General features: G+C 45.7%; 1 protein-coding gene across 1 annotated transcript in view; it reads right to left on the minus strand.

Annotated features, from left to right (window-relative positions):
- DERL2 (derlin 2) overlaps nt 1–20495 on the minus strand; it is a 95282-nt gene that overhangs the window by 60189 nt on the left and 14598 nt on the right. Inside the window, exon 2 of the mRNA XM_085649564.1 lies at nt 15702–15767. Within this exon, the coding sequence (XP_085505690.1) occupies nt 15702–15767 (66 nt within the window). The remainder of the gene's footprint in view (nt 1–15701; nt 15768–20495) is intronic.

A 20495-nucleotide genomic window follows, 5' to 3' on the forward strand; every position in this document is an offset into this window, starting at 1 on the left:
GGTCAGGGGTATTCTCAGCGAGGCACTCAAGGTTATGGGTCCCTTACCATCCATACATTAAAAGATTTATCAGGGTGAGCCAGTGGTGTCTAACATGCGACATGTACTTAAGATTTAATATCAATACAAATTTAAACATAATGACAACAGTAAAAGAGTAAGTCATGCACAATGTGTAATTCTGTAGTAAGGATTATGTTTATTACTCCAAAGAATATCGTGCAATAAATATCCACGTGCCCTTTGTTTGCAGATAGTGTGATGCAGAGTTTCGGAACAGCGCTTGCATTAACGTTAGGCGCTATAAACGGACACCTCCGTTTGCGGTGCTTAGCGCTTTCTGGGCACCTGTGCAAAATCAGTGTCATTTTTGGGAGGTTGTATTTTGAATATGGTTAGAGGAGGGCGCTCACTGACCATATTCTAACATGTGTGACCATATTTGAGAATTTAGTGATAAAATATGTAATATTGAGAGAGAAAAAAAAGTACGATTTGTTTGTCTAAGACACTAAAGGACCCATTGATGCTTCTCATGAGTGAGTCTATGTTTCAAAGCTCGAGGCACACAAAAGGGTGAGTCCTGGGAATGATGGTGAACTATTTAAGATTGCTCCAAAATGAATCAGCGAATAGCATAAATCTTGGGGATTTAGGACGGTTTAAGAAAAAGCACAGATTGTGTGTCCCGTGTCCATCTTTTCCCGGAAGAACGGGTTTTCTTCGGCATCCTGGATGGTGCCTCCTTTGCACTTCTGTGAGAAGAGGTGGGGGTGGTGATGGTGTGTTGAAGACGTTAACTTTTGCACTCTTCCTTTTCTTTCTTGCATTATTTCGTGGTGTGGTTGTAAACTTTTGCAAGCCACGAAAACTTGAACTAGGACAATAAAGGATAAAGAAAAGTTTAGTTTTGGAAGCCGTGGTAGTTTTCTGCCCTCCTTCGTGTGTCGCAAATGTTGGAGCGTAGAAAGGCGCACAAGGGCTGAAGGCACCGTCACAAGTCCAGGAAAGAGGAGAGAGGCTACTGCCAGCAGCATCCAAGCCCTGGGCAGGGGAAGGGGGAAGGTGGGCTGAGCTGGACCATGGAGCAGGAGCACCCCTCCCTTCTCCGGTACACTTTATCAGTTTATGCATCGTACGTGTTGCCGTTTACTTTTCCATGGGTCCACACAACTGAAGGACCACAGATGAGTGGCTTTTGTTTGCCGTGGGCTTTACAAAAGGATGGTTGGGTATTTGTGGTCATTTTATTTTACTATTGTAGGGTCGGTAGGAATATGATGTCCTGTGTATAGTTTCTCTCTCTTACAAGGCTATGCCAATGCTTGTTTTTTTATGCTATACTCGGCGGTTTCCCTTCCCAGAGTAGTTTCCTCTGGTGAGTTCTGTAGTATGTACAAAAATCGAGGCAGCACCATCATCTTAAACAGAGCGCCGCGTCCAGTTAGGGACAGTGGGAGAGATTTCCAGTGTTTAACGTCACTCTTGAGTCTCTTTAATGGGGGCAAGAGGTTGTACTTATAGTATTGTTCCGGATCCTTGGTGAAGTTTTTCCTAAATATTTGAATCCTTCGTTTGCCTCTGCCTTTATATAGGCCCTACGCAGCGAAGGAAATCATCCTGAGGTACATAAATGACTGATTTAGACCAATTTATAGCGTAGCCGGATTATTTCCCAACGTGTGTAAAAATGTGAAGTGATCTATTAATTGAGGTCCTTGGTGATGCCAGATACAACAATACGTCATCGGCATGCAGGGAGGTGCGATCCTCCCAGACTTCCACCCACCGTAACCCCTCATGATTGGGTCTTTTCTTATCCATAATGGCAGTGGCTCCACATCAGAGCAAAGAGCAATGGGGATAGGGGGCAGCCCCGTCTGGTTACCCTCTCCAAATTAAACACTCTGGATCGCCGGTTATTCACCACTACTTGCGCTATAGGTTTGTTATATAGAAGCTTCACCCAGCTGATAAAGTTAGGACCAAATCCCATCTTCTCAAGCACCGCAAACATATATGGCCACTCAACTGTATCAAATGCCATGATGGCGTCAAGGGACACCACCACTGCATCCTTCCTCAGTGTTTCTATCCTCCCCATTACTCGTGTAGGCAGTGAAGGTTGAGTGCGGTGTTTCTTGTTGGCATAAAGCCTGATTGGTCAGGGTGCACCAATTTCATGATGACACCAAGCAGCCGAGGGGCCAATAATTTAGCTACGATTTTAAACTCTGCGCTGAGCAGGAATATCGGTCTATAGGAAGAGCACTCATTTCTGGGTTTGCCACTCTTGTGGATAACCACTACGGTGGCCAGTCTTTGGTCTGCCGGGAGATACCCTTTTTACTGACTCCCCAAAAACATTGTGGCGAGGTGTGGCGCTAACCTGCTGGGGGCTAATTTATAGAGTTCGATAGGTAAACTATTTGGTCCCATTGCCTTCCCAGACTGCAGTTCCCCAATTGCTCACTCCACCTCAGTGTGTGTGATGTCGCTGTCTAAACTGGATAGATCGTCTGTTAAGAGGGTGGGAAGGGACATATCTGACAAAAGGGAGTTTACATCCTCCTCTGATGATACTGTTCGGGACATATACATCCTCTGGAAATGATCAGCAAATCAATTCGCTATTCCCAGAGGGTCTGTCAGATGTGACTCTGACTCATCCCTTAGTTCAGCCACCAATCTGTTGGCGTGTTCTTTCCTGTCTACGCCAATAATTTCCCTACTTTGTCCCCCGTTTCGTAGGTCCTACAAAGTGTGGCCTGTGTTGTGTTAGTGCAGCATCCGTAGCGAGATCCCTGTTCTCTTTTAGTTTAATCGTTAGCATATGTCTTCTGTGTCCTCTCCCTCAACCCTCTCAAGATATCAGTTTCTAACCTGGCTAAGTTGGTGGCTTTCTCTTTCCGGGCCCAGCAATCTGGAAGACTGAGTGGCCCCTAATCACCATCTTAAAAGCTTCCCAGAGCGACTGCGCTGACTCCACCGATCCCTCATTTTCCTAGAAATATTGTTTTATTTCCTGTGAAATCGTCTTTTTGACTGACTGGACTTTCAGCAACCAGGGATTTATCGGGCCACTCTGACTGCGGCTCTCCCACCTCTACCAGAGCCCACACTGGGGAATAGTACGAAATATCCCTCGCCAAGTACCCAACCTCTTTGATTTGTCCAATCTGGTGTGCCGGTACTATGATGTAATCTATTCTGGAAAAACTCTTATGGGCTCCAGACTGAGAAGGTAACTGAGTTTCAACGGGGTGAAGAGTACGCCATGCGTCAATAAGTCACTTGGCGCCTATAAATTCGCGGAGTTGCATTCGTGCAGGTGGTCCTTCCCTTGGGGGATATCGGCCCAGCTGTCCTGATGTGATAGAATAAAAGTCTCCTCCCATAAACATTCGCCCCACAGGATGGGTACATAGATATTAGCGTAACAGTTTTCCCCTCCCATCTCCCAAAGGTTGCCGTATACCTGCCTTGTTTATCAGTCCATGTGTGTTCAATGATCATTGGGAAGTTTTTCCTGAGCATTATTCCCACCCCTCTGGGTCCTGCGGTAAATGCCGAATGTGCCACGAGTTTGTCCCCCTCCTAGTCAAGGACCTGCATGCGTTTCCCATCAGATGCGTCTCTTGCAGGAGAACTATTTTAGGTGAATGTCGCTTTATATATTGGAGCACTATTCCCCCTCTTAAGCTTATCCCCCAGCCCATTCACATTAAAGGAAAAAAAGTCTAATGCCTCAGTGTGTGGATGAACTCATTCTTGTTGGAGCCCGTTCTGCCCCGTGGGCCAGTCTGTCGCGCTTGCATATGACCCCCCCACCACCACTTACGAATGTGATCAACACCCCGAGATAGTATACCAAGTGCGTTACCATACATACGAAACGTGAAGTACTTGATGCCCTATTACGCTGGGAATTAGTGTCATCTAAACTATCCAACAAACAAACCTGTGACCCCCCAAATCCCCCTCCCTGCTCCCCTGCAATCTGGGCTGAAATCCGCCCCTATACCCAACTATGCAGAGTGCCTGTCGTCCCATATAGAAACTCTATTAAAGAAAGAGGGGGTGGTGCGTTCTCTATACCCTCTACCACCACCATTATTGTAGTCAGGTTCCACTATAAAATTGCTACAGTTATAGTTCTAAAAGCTACTTATCCAAAATGCAGTAGAGCTTCTGTAGGTTGCTGCCCACCATACGAAAGTCCAATATTGTACCCTGCGTGAGCCACTTTGCAGATACTTGTTTCGTTCTTGTGTCTCACTCTTCTAAAGTTTTTCTGTCCTGTATTTGCCGTGGATGCACATCTAGTGCAGGTTGCTTGGTAAAAGGGTGATCCCTACTTTGCCTGGATCAGTTTCCGTTGACCGGCCCCCACCCGTCCAGCAATTCCTGTGCCACCACTGGAGTATCAAAAAACCATGCCGCCCCCTCCCCTCCAGTCGTAATCTTGCAGGGAACATCATTGAATATTTAAGTCCTCTTTCTCGAAGATTACTTTTGGTTTCCTGGAAAGAGCGTCTCTGTTTCTGCACATTGACTGAAGTTGGGGAAGAAAGTCACCAAACTATTGTCAATTTTAATCGGCGGGGCAGTACGGGCAGTTTGCAACACTATGTCGTGGTCTATAAAATTAAAGAGGCGTGCAAGCAGAGGTCTCGGTGGGGCACGTGATGAGCTCTCTCCACCGAGAAGATATTTGACAAATTTTTGGGTTGCAAGTGTTTGGTGATAAGGCCTTTTACGAAGCGGTCCGGCGTGGGCCCCTCCGCTCGCTCCGGCACACCAAGAATGCGGACGTTATTATGGCGCAACCTTCGCTCAGTCATCCAGTTTACTTTCAATCGCCTTGCTAGCTACTTGAAGGTCTGTGATTTGTTGCTGTATCTTCTTAGAATCTTTGCCGAGCTCCACTGAAACTCTTTCCATCGCCTTTACCTTGTCACTCATTTTATGCAAGTCAGCCCCTATTAGCGTTACTTCCGTTGTTATGGGGTCAATCCCACTTTCAAGTGACACACGTACTCCGGTAATAGCATCAATAAAGTCTCTAAGGGAGGGGTCGTCCGACTCCTGCCGCGGAGTTGTCATTGTTACAACCTTTTCCGCCTCCTCGGTGTCCGCAGTTTTGGACAGGGCATACTCATCCAGTTTTTTCTGATGGGTACTCTTAAGCCCTTTATTGCTCAATTTGAGCCCCTTAGAGGGCAGGGGAGGTAAGCAACCCTTTTTCCTGAGTTGTGGTTTCTCGTCCACTGGGGGTACTACTCGCCACCTGCCCGGGGAGCACTATTGCAGTGTGTCCCTTGCGGCCTGTCGGGGTTTTCCCTAGGGAGCCAACCTAGATCAGCAAGATCAAAAGTCCTTCCGCACTCTGTGGTGTAAGATCCTACCAGTAGTTTGTCGGTGTGTGCTCTGTATTCACCTAGGATTCTCCCTCTCGTAGACAATACGGCCTGACACCAGCGGTGTTTCTACCAAGGGTGTGAGTGACTTTCCGTGTCACAGTAGTCTCCTCAAATATGGGCAAAGACAGGCGCCACCCTCTATTTCGCTGTGGCCTCCCAGTTCTACCTGATCTGTAATATTGGGCACAAGGTCGCCTTTAATGTCTGCTATTCCGTGACCGACCTACTGTGGGAGTCCGGCGTAGTAATCCATTGAACGGCTGGGAGCCTGCTCCGCCCGGCTCAGCTGAGAAGGTGGCTCCCCCTTTAGGATCTTTTAAGTGCCTGCAAATGTCAGCTGATCCAGAACCATTCCCTGTGTATTTGATGCGGTGAAGCTCTTTATAGGGCACACCTGCTACTCAGATCCCTGGGGCAGTGTTTGCTAGTTCGTTTAGCTTCTGAGAGGGGGGTCATGTTTCTCACCTGATCTGATGACCCCGCTGTGGTGCGGGGGGGGGGGGGGAGGCAAATCTGTGTGGTAGTGGTCAAAAAGGAGGTCCACTCTGCTTGATATCAAACACTGCTTTATTTTCCAAAGATGTGTAGTTTTCGGGTGGCCAGTGTCAATACATCTTAGTCTTTCGGGGATAATGCTTCATATTCGGCTTTTAGTGTTCCGTGTAGTCACGGGACCGTACGTAGTCTTCTTATAGACAGGGCCGGTCTTCCACTCGGGTCGACTTGTGTCTCAGAAAAACCATAAAAAGGAAAGGGGGGGGGGGGGGGGGGATGGGGAAAGAAAGAAACCACGCATCAGCCGGTTTGTACCTTCGTTGCAGCCCAGGGTAAGGGAAGTGTGGGGTCACCGGTGTATACAAACAGAAGTCCGAAGAAGAGAGTGCTTGTGAGGGAAGGGGGACAGTTCACACAAGGAGATGACTCGGCCGACACTCCTCAATCACTTCTCCTCCCTCTCCTTCCTCTTGACCTAGCCGGATACCCGGTTCCGTACCTGTGTGAGCCACACTCCTCCTGAGGTGTGGTTGGGCGCTGCACAGGGTCGTTGGCCTCTGGGCGTTTGTTCAATTCTCGTTTCTTCAAGACCAGGGGCCAGCTTCTCGGTTCTTCTCGCTTCCCAGCTTGCTCCTCTCGTGCGCGCTATCCCTCATTCTTCCGGGTTCTTCTCCAGTTCAGACGTCCCGGCCGCACGATTACATTGGCTGGTTCCAGGTGACGTCGTTACTCCAGGCGGTGCTTCCCTGGTCTCTGTGGATTTTAAAGGGATATCCCTCCGTTTCTGGGGAACGTTCAAACCAGATTGTGTCTTCTGCAGGTTTCCATTTCTCTGGCTGTAAAGAAAGGAGATGTTTGTTCTCAGAGTGATTGGAACACCACTCCTCTCGAGACTCATTCTCTTCATGAGGGTCCTTGCGCAGGGGGGGGGGAGGGCTTGGGGGGGGGGGGGGTGACCTCCGACCCGTGACACCCCCCCTCACGGCTTCACCTTCGTTCCGGTCCGATCACGTTCTCCAGCCGGGCCCCGGCTGCACCACTTCACTCAGCCAAGCTGGGGAAGAAGATGTGAATGTCTTCGGCATGATATCGGTCTCCATGCGGGAAGGGCGCTCCACACTTCGCCATCTCCCTGCCGCTTGTCCATACCTCCGAAGTCAACTTGCAGCAAGATTCCGGGGGCCCGCTATCCCCCTTAAGCCATCATGGACTGCCGTAGTTTCACTTTCGCGCGGCTCTGTAATACACGCGAGCCCGTGGCTTCCTGCAACAGCCGGGCCCAGTTTTGTCACACCGCTCCCATGGTAGAGGCTGCAAATCAGCCGTTTAGACTCCCTGTGGATTGCGTTACCATTAGAACTGCAGTTTCATTATTGAGGCTGGATTAGTTGGACGGATATTGTGGCGGTCAGGGTTAGAATCTGCGGAGCTCTTCTACCGCACAGCCATCTCTGTCGACACGTAGCCACGCCCCAGAGATTCCACTATTGGCCTCCCTGGTTGTGCGTCCACTTTCGGAGTTTCAGAGAAAATTGTGTGGGAGCTTGCTAAAGGACTGTTTAACAAAGGTCACCATTTGTACCTGGATAACTTCTACACTGCTGTGCAATTGAGGAATTGTTCAAAGTGGTCACCCTTGTTAATAATATATACATTTTGAACCTTTCACTCACCCTCGTGGCAAATCCAACCAGTATGTGTGTGTACTTGAGGAACAGATGGATATGCAGTCATATTTATATTATCTGTCTTTCTGTGCTAAGGTGTAGTTTTTCTATAGGGAAAACTTCCCAACTTTAGATATTTTTGTAAACCAAAAAAATGGGGAGTAGTGGGTGGTGTGCCTCTCATGGATCCCAACAAGTTTTTTTACTCACAATGCCATGCAAACCTCAAAATGCGACTATAGTCACACATTTTTCTTGCATTACTTTGTCATAATCGTCTGGTATCAGAAACACCACAATTTTCCTACCACCCAACATTCCCCCAGGTCTCCTGATAAAACTTGTACATCGCTCGCATGGGTGAGCCAAGTACCCACGACAGGCAAGGGCCCAAAACTTGTTGAGGAGGCATCAAAATTTCCTAATAACCTATCACAAAACTACCTTGTTTTGCAAGGGGGCTCAGCTGGGTTTTGGGCCTGGGCTCGGTTGCCATCTAGGAAAACCGGCTAAACCCACACATTCCTGAAAACTAGACACCTGGGGGAGTCCAGGGAGGTATGGCTTGCGTGGGCTCCCCACGCTCCCCCAACATTTTCCTACCCAAAATCCCCTGCAAACCTCAAATTTAGCTGGTAAAGAAATGATCTAATTTTTCTCAAATTTCAGTGTGGGAAAGTTGTGGGACCACCGGGTAGACACAAGTTTCCTACCACCCAGCATTCCCCCAGGTCTCCCGATAAAAATGGTACCTCACTCGTGTGGGTGGGTCAAGTACCCGTGACAGGCAAGGGCCCAAAACATATTGTGGAGACATCAAATTACCTATTACTAAACAACCTGCTTTTTCAAGGGGGGTCATCTGGGTTTTTGGCCCCGGGCTCAGCGGCCATCTAGAGAAACCTACTAAACCCACACATTTCTGAAAACTAGACACAAGGGAGAGTTTAGGGAGGTATGGCTTGCGTGAACCCTCCACCCCCTAACGTTTTCCTACCCCGAATCCCCTGCAAACCTCAAATTTATCTGGAAAAAAAATCCCATCTTCCACATATTTTTGCGTGGGATCACCGTGCCTGCACAAATGGCCTACCAAACAGCGTTCCCCTCAGTCTGAGTAAAATGATACCTCACTTGTGTGGGTGGGGCAAGGGCCTGTGACTGCAAAGGGCCAAAAACATATGCATTAAAGGTATAGCACAGCGAATTTTAAGCACTACATTAAAAAAAAAAAAGATATATGTTTTAGCCAGTTCTGCATTGGACACCCACACCTTCTCAATCTGGCTTAAGAGCCTCCTACTCTACGGAGACGGACCTACTCCTTGCAACAGAAACACTGCGGAAAGGTGCCCCGAAGGCCATACTGCAGCATTGGTCCTGTTGGACCCTAGGGCGGCATTCAACACTATTACACAACTTGCTCCTTCAAAGTCTAAGGCTCTGTGGGATTGGGGACTCAGCTCTTCGATGGATGACCTCCCTCTTCTCCCGCAGCTTCCAAGTTGCTCAGCATCCTGAGTATATCCAATCGCAGTCCGCTTAGGCAAGGGGTCCCTCGGGGCACTATCCTGAGCCCCACTTTATTCTATATTGGCCCCCTTGCAGATATTGTGGATAAATACAGAGTAACCATTGTGTCATATGCGGATGACACACAACTGTCACCTTATTTCAGGACACGGAAAGAGTGGCTAATCCGCTCTCTTGTATAGGGGAGATCGCCTAATGGATGTTCAACAATTGCCTTAAACTTAACGGCCATAAAACCGAAGTAATGATAGTTGAGAAAACGCCTTCAATCTGGTCATCGGCTCTGGGGAAAACCCCGGCCCCTAAAAAGGAAACCAAAAATATAGTGGTCTGGTTTGATCCCAAACTTTTGTTTGAGAATCAAATCAGGAAGGTGGCCGGAAAATGCTTCGGAACTCTGAAAGTTCAAAGAAAACTCCTAGACCTATTACGGTCAGAAAAACCCTTGTGCACATCTCAGATAGACTATCGTAACATTCTTTATCTAGGAGCTTAAAAAAAAAAGCCTCAGCAAACTGCAACGTATTCAAAGTGCTGCAGCTTGACCGGTCCTGAATCTCCCAAGAAGAACATCCTCCTCTAAAGCTCTGGCTACCCTCCACTGGCTGCCAGTGGAAAACAGGATTACTTACAAAGTCATGTGTTACTGTCACAGAATTACATTTGGACCAACGAGTGCTTGGTTCTCCAGGTGAACAGAGAAAAAATGGCTGTGGAGTAATGTTCTTCATGATGGTCGCTACAAGTGGTACTATACAAGCATATGCAACATGCAGAGATATAGTATAACGTAAACTAAATCATACATGTGCCTAAGAAATTACACTACAAGCACATGAGGGACATATACCAGGAATCCCAAGTGCCATGAAATGGGGAAAGGAAAAGTCACTGCCTTCCGTACAAATGTAACAGCACCACTGCTCTCCTTCAGTCTTTCCCTCCCACCACTGCCTCCTACCCCCCCCCCCCCCCCCCCGTGTGTGATATCACACTTGAGATTGGTTCAACGGTGTGCGACAATCACATCCGCAGATCAGCCCGTCGGACCAACTAGGAAAATGTAAGTTCAAAGAAAACAAACTTACATTGCCAATTGCGAGTTGGTAAAGTCTCCCTGCAGCCAGAACAGAAGGTATGCGGCGGTTTCAGAGTGTGCATGGCGCGAAGTCCTTTGCGTTGGTGAGGAGGGCAGATATGTACACAGTCATGTGTTGTGGGAAACCAAGCTGTGCCCGACTTACACGCTTGTGCCTGACTCAGACATGTGTCGAACGACGTGCTCTATTGTGCGAGACACGGGTTGTCAGGGAAACCGTACCGTGCCGGAGTTAAGCGTACATGCCCGACTCCAAAAGGTGTCAACTTCTGGCAGATGTTGTGTGCTCCCTTCAGTCTGCAGGAGATGCCAAGGGGAGAGCAGCGTGCGAAGGAAAACAGAATGAGGCAAGGTGAGCACGTGCCAATCCTTGCTTGCCGATTCGTGTGAACAAAACACGCCTTAGTCTGTAAACAGTCTTCATGCAAATAAAATGAAGGCTTTAACGGCTCATGTAACGTTGCACAGTACCTTTTAGTTAGCCGTAGGGAGACACATATGTTGGGACGTTTCTTCCGCGTTTTCTTCGTCTCTTGCCCTTCATCAAGGTGCGACGCAGTGTCCTTGTTGTTGCCAGTGCAGAAAAGCAACACCAACCACAGCAACCTTTGGTGGAAGACTTCTTTATTCAGGAGAAGTTACCGGATTGCAAACGTCCCATCCACCTGGAGTCTAACCATTAACTGAACACATGGAATTCACAAACAAACAGCCCGAGGCGAATATTCTTAGAATCCCCAAAGGTTGCTACGGGAAACTTCACATGGGTTATGTGCAGCATTGACCCTATATCACACACTTTAAGGGTAGTGTAGCTCACATTAGCAAACAACCGCAGATATATGGGAAACCCTCATTGCATACGGTTTTCAATCTTTATACTACAGTTCAGAGAAAGCCAGGTTTCTAAAAATTCTGAACGTCTGTTCCAAAACGAATGCCCTACGATGAACTGCTTTTATCTGAATCAAACCTCTGACTGGCACTGAAACGACACAGAGAAATTAAATTGATATGGGTAGAGAAGTGGGTACTGTAAACAGTATTCGTTCTATGGAGAGAGTTTACTCTGTACCACACTGTTTGCAAACAGTGAAACTTCCATGTCAAATACACTACAGAGTATTAAAAGGTAGATACTAAGAACAGTGTACACTATATGCAACACTTGACAACAAAAGACAGTATTCGCTTAACATAAGCAACAGCTGAAGATGCTTAGGATTATACTACCTGCAGCCTCCATACTGTGGAAAAACTTTACAGATAAACCAGTTTCTGAAGCAAAACAAGCACATATACATAGCTTAATACCTGGCACACACAGTCTTGTATGCTATGCAGAAATTGTCATGCTGAGTCGATTCGGCCTATAATCTAAAGGCTGCTTACAATACTTAGTATTTTGTATGTAGAATCTTTGTACTGTTGCAAACTTTTTAAACAGAGCCTAAACTTGTGTGGAACATGCTGAACACAAGTTTTCAACTGTCACCTACGCACAGGGTTACTCTTCAATGCAAACAATTATAACTTGTTCAATACCTAAACACATCTATGATGTATTGGGGCGAATGTGTTTTGTAAACACTTAAACCCATTAGCTGGACACAGGCTGTACAAACTTAGATAAAGAAGTACTATGGTACTTAAGTGCCACTATGTAAACATTAAATCAAACTAACACTCTTTGGATGATGTCATCCGTGACATCATTAGGGATGTAATAGAACATGTCATGTAATATGTGAGATCATAAGCAGTGCATGGCGGGGGATACGTAATAGCTCTGCTAACTACTGGTGAATTTCTGTGATATTTTTAGGTCAAAACGTTAATGTTCTCACTGACATTCACCCAACTATAATGTTACTTTAACCTTTATTTTTTTCAGCGGATATGTATCATTCTTTCTGCAGGGTCTCCCGGAATGTTTCTCCTCTTGCTATTTGTTAGATGTAGAACTCAGCGAACTTTACACCTCCTGTCCAGTGATAAAGTGCTAGTGCTCCCCCTTTCAAAATGGTGAAATTGGCACACACCTGAGTGGCACATTTAGCTTACTTGCAAGTCCCTAGTATATAGTACAAAGGGCACCCAGGGCCTCTACGTTAAATGTCACTACTGGGCTGCATCATGCGTTGTGCCATCCACTATAGTGACATTGGAAACATAACTACAGGCCTACCATTTATAGCTTTGCTGTAACAGTTATAAACTGCAAATTCCACCTGTCAAAATACCACCTTTTGACAGGTCAATATCTTTCTGTTAAATAGTTATAATTTACCCCTATGTAGGCCTCATTGTCCAATAGGCACCATGCATGGTATTTAAAAGTAGAACATGTAGGAATGTAGTGTTAAACAGGTCTTTAGAGTGGAAGGCCCAAAAGCTATTTTTACTCTAGCAAGGCTGGCTGTTCCATAGAAAAAACAGCGTTATACTGTTACATTTATTAATGCTAATTTTGGTTAGGAAACCAGTAGAAATAGAATTAAATATTTATTAGTTATTAAAAATCCAACTCAATGACATGACCAAATATTTTATAAATATTAAGGAAAAGGTGCTTTCAGAAGGTTACCTTTTCACTGGTTAAAAAGCCTAAGGAGGACAGTTTCACATTTGTTCTCCCACTTCTGACAGCCACTATTTAGCATCTAAATGGGTGTGAATAGGTGAGAAATGTCTCCTAGAAGCAACCAATAGGCCGACCAGAATGAGCACAGATGACCCCTCTGAGCCAGACAGAATGTGGATTGTGTGGCTGTAAGCATCCTCTGACATTACAGTTTCAAATTCTGATTAAATGTCAAATCCTGCTTGACAGGACTGCTAAGATTTTAAATATAACACTTGGGGCACACTTCAAAGGACGGGAAGTATGACACCGAAGCAATTCTTATGTTACCAATTTCTGGTTGTTGGAAAACACTGCTTTGTTCCATCGATTTTTCCTCGCTGGATTTACTGGGGGTACAGTGATTGGGCCAAACTGGATTTTAGTGGTGGCTGTAGGAAGACATTAGGATTATCATAGTACACTCCCCTGACAAACACTCCCACAGCCAAAGTTTAAAGTGGTCGAAGACTTCTGCCATCTTGAAAATGACCAAAGTGGGGGAGCAGGATAGAATGGGGTATGATGCTGGTTGGGCCAGAACAATAACTTCCTGATAATAAAATGCTTTATAACTAGCTAAATGAAAATGCCAATTGTTGACCAATGTGATACACAGTAAAAACGTGAATAATGAGAATGGACAGTGTACACATACATGCGGCTGAGATGCTGATCTTCAATGCAACAAGCGGTGTTGGACAGGAAGTGAGCATCTTTGGAGAGTGGAGCAGGATGGTGGCAGAAAGGCAAGAACTTTTAGTGTGTGTGTGTCTATGAAAACAATAAAGATAAAAAAAGAAAATGCTCAACGTGGGTAGGGATGGCCTGGGAACTTTTTCTCCATTAATTAGGATGCCCCTAAAAGTTATTCCCAACCAATAGCTTGGGACTGAAACAACTAAAGTCAGAAGGTAAAATCTTTGACCTGGATGAACCTAGGTGGTGAATCCAACACACGCTCCATTAAAATCGGCATCAAATTGCACCTAGGTTCCGGTCTACCAAGACCATTGATTATCGTGCCACTTCTTGGTGCTATTCCTCCTTAAAAGACTGAAAAAAGAAAAATCTCTGTTCCCTTTATTGGATATTTGTTATTTGGTTTGCTAATTTTTACTTCTTGAATTTGTTTTTGAGCTTTATTGTTTTCCACTTCAACGCTTTTACTGTTTTGGTACAGCAAAAATACTATACACATAAACGGAGCAAAAGACAATAGCAGTAAAAACAGTTTCTACAGCAATAGAGATCACAGATATGACACTGCTACCCCTACAGCAGGGACAATATCAGTATCTACGGCAATTCTAAAAGTTTCTACCACAGCATGAACCACAGCTGTCATCCCGGAAAGGACAACAACAGTTGCTAGCAAGCAGAGACATCAGTGACGTATGTACAAACAGATGAAGGATTCTAGATTGGGGTACCCTTCACCCAACTGTTAATTAACACATCACAAGCACTAATCCAGTCCATTTGCTGGAGTTTTTTTTCCAATGAAGCTGCTGAGGCTTTTCATGCAGTTACAAAAGGCCAAACTATTAATAACTTGCATCCTCATAAAAGTAAAGGCACATCAGGTATGCTTGGAAACACTAGGATTCAGTTACAATTACTTTAACTTTATTTTCAATATTTGGAGATACATATGTAATTGAAAAGCTCTAATTCTGTGTAATATCTATATATGACGCTCGGTTCACAGGTTTAGGAAGCAGTGGGCCAATGTACTACTCAAACCTGTATTTGAACAAAAGTACATCCGGTAGGACTTGAAACTCTTGGATCTAAGAACAAATTTTATTTCATTTCAAATAACTCCAGGAAACACAAGAAATAACTCATGCATGTAGATACTTGTTTCCTTGTGTATGAGATAGAATTGGTTATTCCTTTCCTCAGCAGTAATCAAGACGCGATTTAATTGTTAGAATAAGGCATGCTTCCAGTTTAAGGAGTTCTTTGCGCATCTGCTCCTCTAGGATTCTGAGTTGTCGCAAGACCGTACATTTTATGTCCTGTTCGTAATGTTTTGCAAGGTGTAAATGTTCCTCTCGGGATACATACATGTTGAACATTTTCCTGGATTTATATTGTATCTCTCCATTTTTGGTCATTTTTCCAGTGCAAATCAGAGTGCATAGGCCCACATTGTGTGCACCATGTGCTGTGTGTTGCAATTTGTGAATTCTATGTGCTTAATTTGCACACTGTTATGCACCCATTCTGATGCTTCAATTATCTGGCTGCATACATTAGATGTACTGGGTTTGTGGTGTTATAGGTATAAGACCCCACATGGTTTGACAGTTTTTTAGGCTATTCTTTTTGTTGCTTTCTTATGCTCTTATGGGGTGATCTTAAAAGTTTGAAGACAAAAGCACCAAATAAGCTTATTTGCTTTGGACCTACATTACCATGATGAACTGAGGTTTCAGGATAAAACGAATTATTATTTCCATGGCAAATAAGGTTCCTCCAGAGTTTACTGCAGATTACACAATAGCATTGCACAATTTGTCTGTGCACATTTGAGCGATCATATGTTTGCATGTGTTGGCACAATAAAACCAGACCTCTTGACTTTGCTAGATTTAACAACTAGACTTTAGCAAACAAGTATATACTGAAAAGCATATAAATGAGCGACCATCCATCATTGTTAATGTGCAAACATACACAACGTCAAACCAACAACAATTAGGAGGAAAAGTGTTAACCAGACTGAAACACATGTGAGAACTTGATGGTCACAAGGATGTTTGCACAAATCGAAATATTACTAACAGATTTGCTATGCCGCACTTCCATAGATTTTGGTGTTTCTATAGGGGGAGAAAAACGTGCAAACTTACTTGATAATTCCTGAATATTAATTCAGGATTGAAGTAGAGTTGGAAAGGTGTGATTAACTCCAACTGCTGTAATCAAAAAGGAAAATATGATCAATACCTAGGCTTAAAATTGTTTTGTTGTAACAGCATACTGATGCATTCCTGCATTTTCTGTTCATAGCTTGGTTGTCCTCCTAAGAAACAACATTTCACTTTACCACTAGCTAAACACACATTCCAAATAAACAATCCGCAAACTATGTTGCTAGAAAGAAGCCAGACATTTGCCATGTGACTGGAGGGTACGGGTCTAGCTCAAAACACAGCTCGGGCAGGAAAGAAATCAAGTGCTTTGATGGTTTCCAGCATATCACCCAACAGAAACCATCCATTTATAGAAGTACATTCTGCAACGTAAAGGAACATACTATCCAAGTCCAAACTGGCCTTTTCTAGGAATCAGCAGGTGCCATACTACACACACAATATAGGGGTGGGTTGGGAAGCTGGTGGAATGTCTTAGCAGGCCTGTTACAGTTTATTGTACACTACTAGCCCCACTCATCAGGGCTGCAATATCGTAATGGCCACTACTGGCATTTCTCTGCAGTGCTGCTACAATTTATTGACACAAACACAAATACTTTAGTGATCAGTACATGCATTTCTTAGCACAAATGTTGTACTTTAAATGGGACAGCAATGAGCGTCTTAGCACTACGAGCACTTCTCAAAATATTGCTATGCTTTAAAGGGGTCAACGTGAGAGTAGTTCAGCAGTTTGCAAACGTTTAATGGGTTCGTTTTGGCTCTTCTCAGCAATAATTACAAACACCCTCTTAATTAGCTGCCCATCCCCTACATGGGAGTAATTCTGGGGTCCAGTTATGGCCAATGGCCCTTATTTACTCTTTCAGGATCAAACACAAATCAGTTTGAACAGACATGAGCTGCACACACTTGATGGGTCATTATTCATACTTTTCATCAGTACTGTCATAAATTTAACAAGGCAGTACCCTCAAAGCACACAGGTGTATTAAGTCTGAAAACGCACACATTACCAGACAAGAAGCAACATACGAGAAAGACCGTAGAAGGAAATAAAACTGATTCCTCAAAGGCACGGGACTGAAATGCACACACCCCAAACCCATCCCCCCTTCATCACGGTTTAGGACGAAGTGTAAACTTCACTTACACACTGCAGAGGTTCTGCATTGTCGAGGCCCCCCTCCAAAACTGCAAACTTCCCTCTCTCACATTTCAACAGCAGGTACGGGAGCACCCTTCATTATAGCATATAGGCCAGGAACACAAGTAGAACAACCCAACCTCGCGGGACAACTACAGTATCAGTGCAAGCTTCCCTCTTTCTCATACATAACATACTGCGCTGCAAGCTGCACTCAAGCACACACAAGTAAAGGCACAATTAACTTGGGTTTCCCTTATTTATACACAACAGGTACTGCCCGAGAAGCAGCAGTGTAAACGTAACTCCCATAAAACACGGACATCAGAGGGGCAGGCTTTTCTCCTACACACAGAACAGTTGCATACTAGGCACAGGCTGTGCGAACCTATTTGATACACATAGCATTACTGTGATCCCCACTCCGAAACAAAGAACAGATAAATCATAGACGAGTGCGAGGTAACATCTGCCACAAACACATACTCCGAATTAAGAGCGCAATGTTATCCCACACATGCAAACAACAATGCACTACATGCTTCCCTCAAACACAGGACAGTAACTGCATGCACAAGCACGGTGCTGATGTCCGGACACTCATTTAATTTGGGTATTTTCTTTCCCCACTCATCTGCTGACTGTTCAGTTTTTATGCCGGACTGCGCTTTGTCTGCTTCAGGAGTGGTGGCTTAAGATGCTGAATGGGGCAAGACTGGAGTGTTTTTTATGGGCTAAGAGTAGACATGGACAGGGCACTTTTAAAAAGAAAAAAGAAAAGAAATGTGCGCGACACCTCTAATTCTATTTATTATTATCTTACAACATGGTAGAAGAAAGGAGAACTCTCTCTGTATCGATTTATTAACATTTTATAAAATTTTCAGTTTACAACCCATCAATTACGGCACGTGACATACACAATATCAGTACATCGCAATCATCGTACAGTATACTGGCATTATCATGTACAGTGCGTTTATGACATATAGATACAACTATCCCAACCCTCCCTCCCCAACTTCGTCTGGCACCAACCACTCATTGCGCATATGGCAAGGTGTGCTCCGGTCTACTCCCGACTGCACAGAAACATTTAAAGTGTATGTAAATACGCTCCCTATGGCGCAAGATCCCAAAAACAAACGGAATACAATAATCATGGAACCTGAAGAACTGGGGCTAGGCGATACAACAATTATTAAGTCCGGGCTACCAGCACAGGTGGCGGGGCCAAGGCCCTGAACGCTTCCAGAATGCTGTCCCAATCTAAAGAGATGACTCTTTTGCGCAAACCCCGGGCTTCCTCCCAGCGAATGGCAGCACTCTCAACTCCACCCCATCTCACTACTTCCCCATGCCAGCTGTAAAGCTGTGGTGCTGTAGCCGATTACCACCGCATTGTAATGGAGCGCTTAGCCGGGAGCAAAGAGAAATCTACAAAGCGGAGTTGCACTTTCTGCGCCTTGGGGCGTCGTATCAGTCCCAGAAGACACACTGCAGGCGTGTCTGGAACGGGGATCTCAGCCGCAAGCAGGCATAATACCTCTGACCAATAATGGGTAAGCAGGGGGCAGCGCCACAGCATATGTAGCAAGTCAGCATCCTCTAATTTACATCTAGGACAACAGTGTTGTATGACCGGAAAGATACATTGCAATCGGTGCGGGGTAAGATACGCTCTGTGTAAAACCATGTATTGGATGAATTTGAATTTGGCTTTCCGTGGAATTCTCTAAGGATATGCCAATGCTCTGTCCCAGTCCCTATCTGTCAGGTCTGTCCCCAGGTCTGCGGACCATCTATTACGTAGGTCCGTTAGCGGGAGTCTGGTGTGAGCGGTAATACCTTTGTAAAGCCACTTGTTAAGGTGGCGGCTGTTACCCATCAGGTAGGTCATTAAGACCATTTTGTGGCTTGGGTGTTCCTCCCTGCGTGGGGACCAATGTTTCTTCACATATCCCATGAGTGCAGCATGTAATAGGTACAAGGCATCTGTGACTCCCTGATGCCGTACAAAGTTACCATGGTCCATAAGCATGCCATCATCAAATAAGTCACCCACTGTGGTCACACAGCCCTCCGCCCAAGGAAGCAGTCGTCTTTTTGTGAGTAGACCAGTGGAAGTAGGGATCCCAAGAAGTGGTGGTGTCGTGTCAGAGTAGGAGAGGTAACTACGTGTTTAGTGAGCGGCTTTTTTCCAATAGGTAAGCGTTGTACACAAAAGCAGTGGAGCGTCTGTCGGGATTTTAGCCTGCGGGAGAAGCAGAGTGTGGAGCCGTCCTCGGTCCATATCGGCAGAGGAAAAATTTATTTCCTGTAAATTGCGCCCTGCCAGCCAATAAGAGAACCATTGCAATTGGCTCGCATAGCAGTATGCCCGGAAATCAGGAGCACCCAGCCCGCCCTCATCGGTGTCCAACTGCAGCTTGGTTAGCCCTACTCTACGGCAGCCATTACCCCATATCAAAGCGGAGAATGTAGTGTTCAGGGAATTAAGCATCGGAGTCGGAATCACGACCAGTAAGTTAGTAAAAAAATACAGGAGACGGGGCAGGACCACCATTTTCGAGATCGCCACCCGGCCCATCACCAAAAGCGGTAGGGATGACCAGAAAGTGACCTGGGGTCGGAGCGAACGTATGGCCCTGCCCAGATTACCCTCTATGAGGTCTGGTGCTGATCGATAAATCTGTATCCCTAGATATCAAAGTATGTGCGGCGACTGTTAAGGAATAGGGCCCAAACTGAACCGTCTCTGGACAGTCCCCCTGTCGGAAAAAGCATAAGACTTACTGTCATTGATTTCAAGGCCCAAAAGCTGCGCGTAAGAATCAAAATTGCTAGGGATGGGTGAGAGAGAGAAGCGAGGTCATCAGCATACAGAATGATGTCATCCGCATATGCGGAAATTACGTGTGTCATGTGTCCCAAGCAGATCCCCCGGTGCATTGCCGATTGCCGCACCCTAAGGGCTATGGCCTCCAGGGCCAGCACAAAGAGCAGGGGGGATAGGGGGCATCCCTGGCGGGTGCCTTTACCAACCGGCTACTCCTTTGAGAGGTGTCGTCCCGTGCGGGCCGGTGCCGTGGGATCCGTATATAACAGCCTCACCCACTTTAAATAGTCTGGGGGTATACCAAATCGTTCCAGCGCTCGGAACATGTAGTCCCATCGTAGCGTATCAAATGCCTATCGCAAATCTAGGGTGACACAACCAGCGTTAGCTCTCTCCTAGGGGGTGGCTGCCATGACGTGGTACAACCTCATGATATTAAGCGAGGTGCACCGCGCTGGCACGAAGCCGCATTGATCTGAGTGGATTAGCTTGTGTACATATGGGAGCAAGCGGCCAGCTAGCACCTTACACAATATTTTGTATTCTGTGATGAGTAGGGATAATGGTCTGTATCCAGACAGGTCCGTCGATGGGCGACCTGGTTTGGGGAGAGATACCACCAGAGCCTGTCAAGTGGAATGGGGTAAGGACCCTGCAGACAGCGTGGCTTTGTACAAGCTTTCTAGATGCGGCACCAGTGTATCCAAAAATGTGGCAAAGAATTCGGCCGGGACACCGTCCAAGCCTGGGGCCTTATTTCGGGGTAGGGCCCGGATGGCTG

This window comes from Triturus cristatus, chromosome 3_2 (assembly GCF_964204655.1).
Source record: "Triturus cristatus chromosome 3_2, aTriCri1.1, whole genome shotgun sequence".
NCBI lineage: Eukaryota > Metazoa > Chordata > Amphibia > Caudata > Salamandridae > Triturus > Triturus cristatus.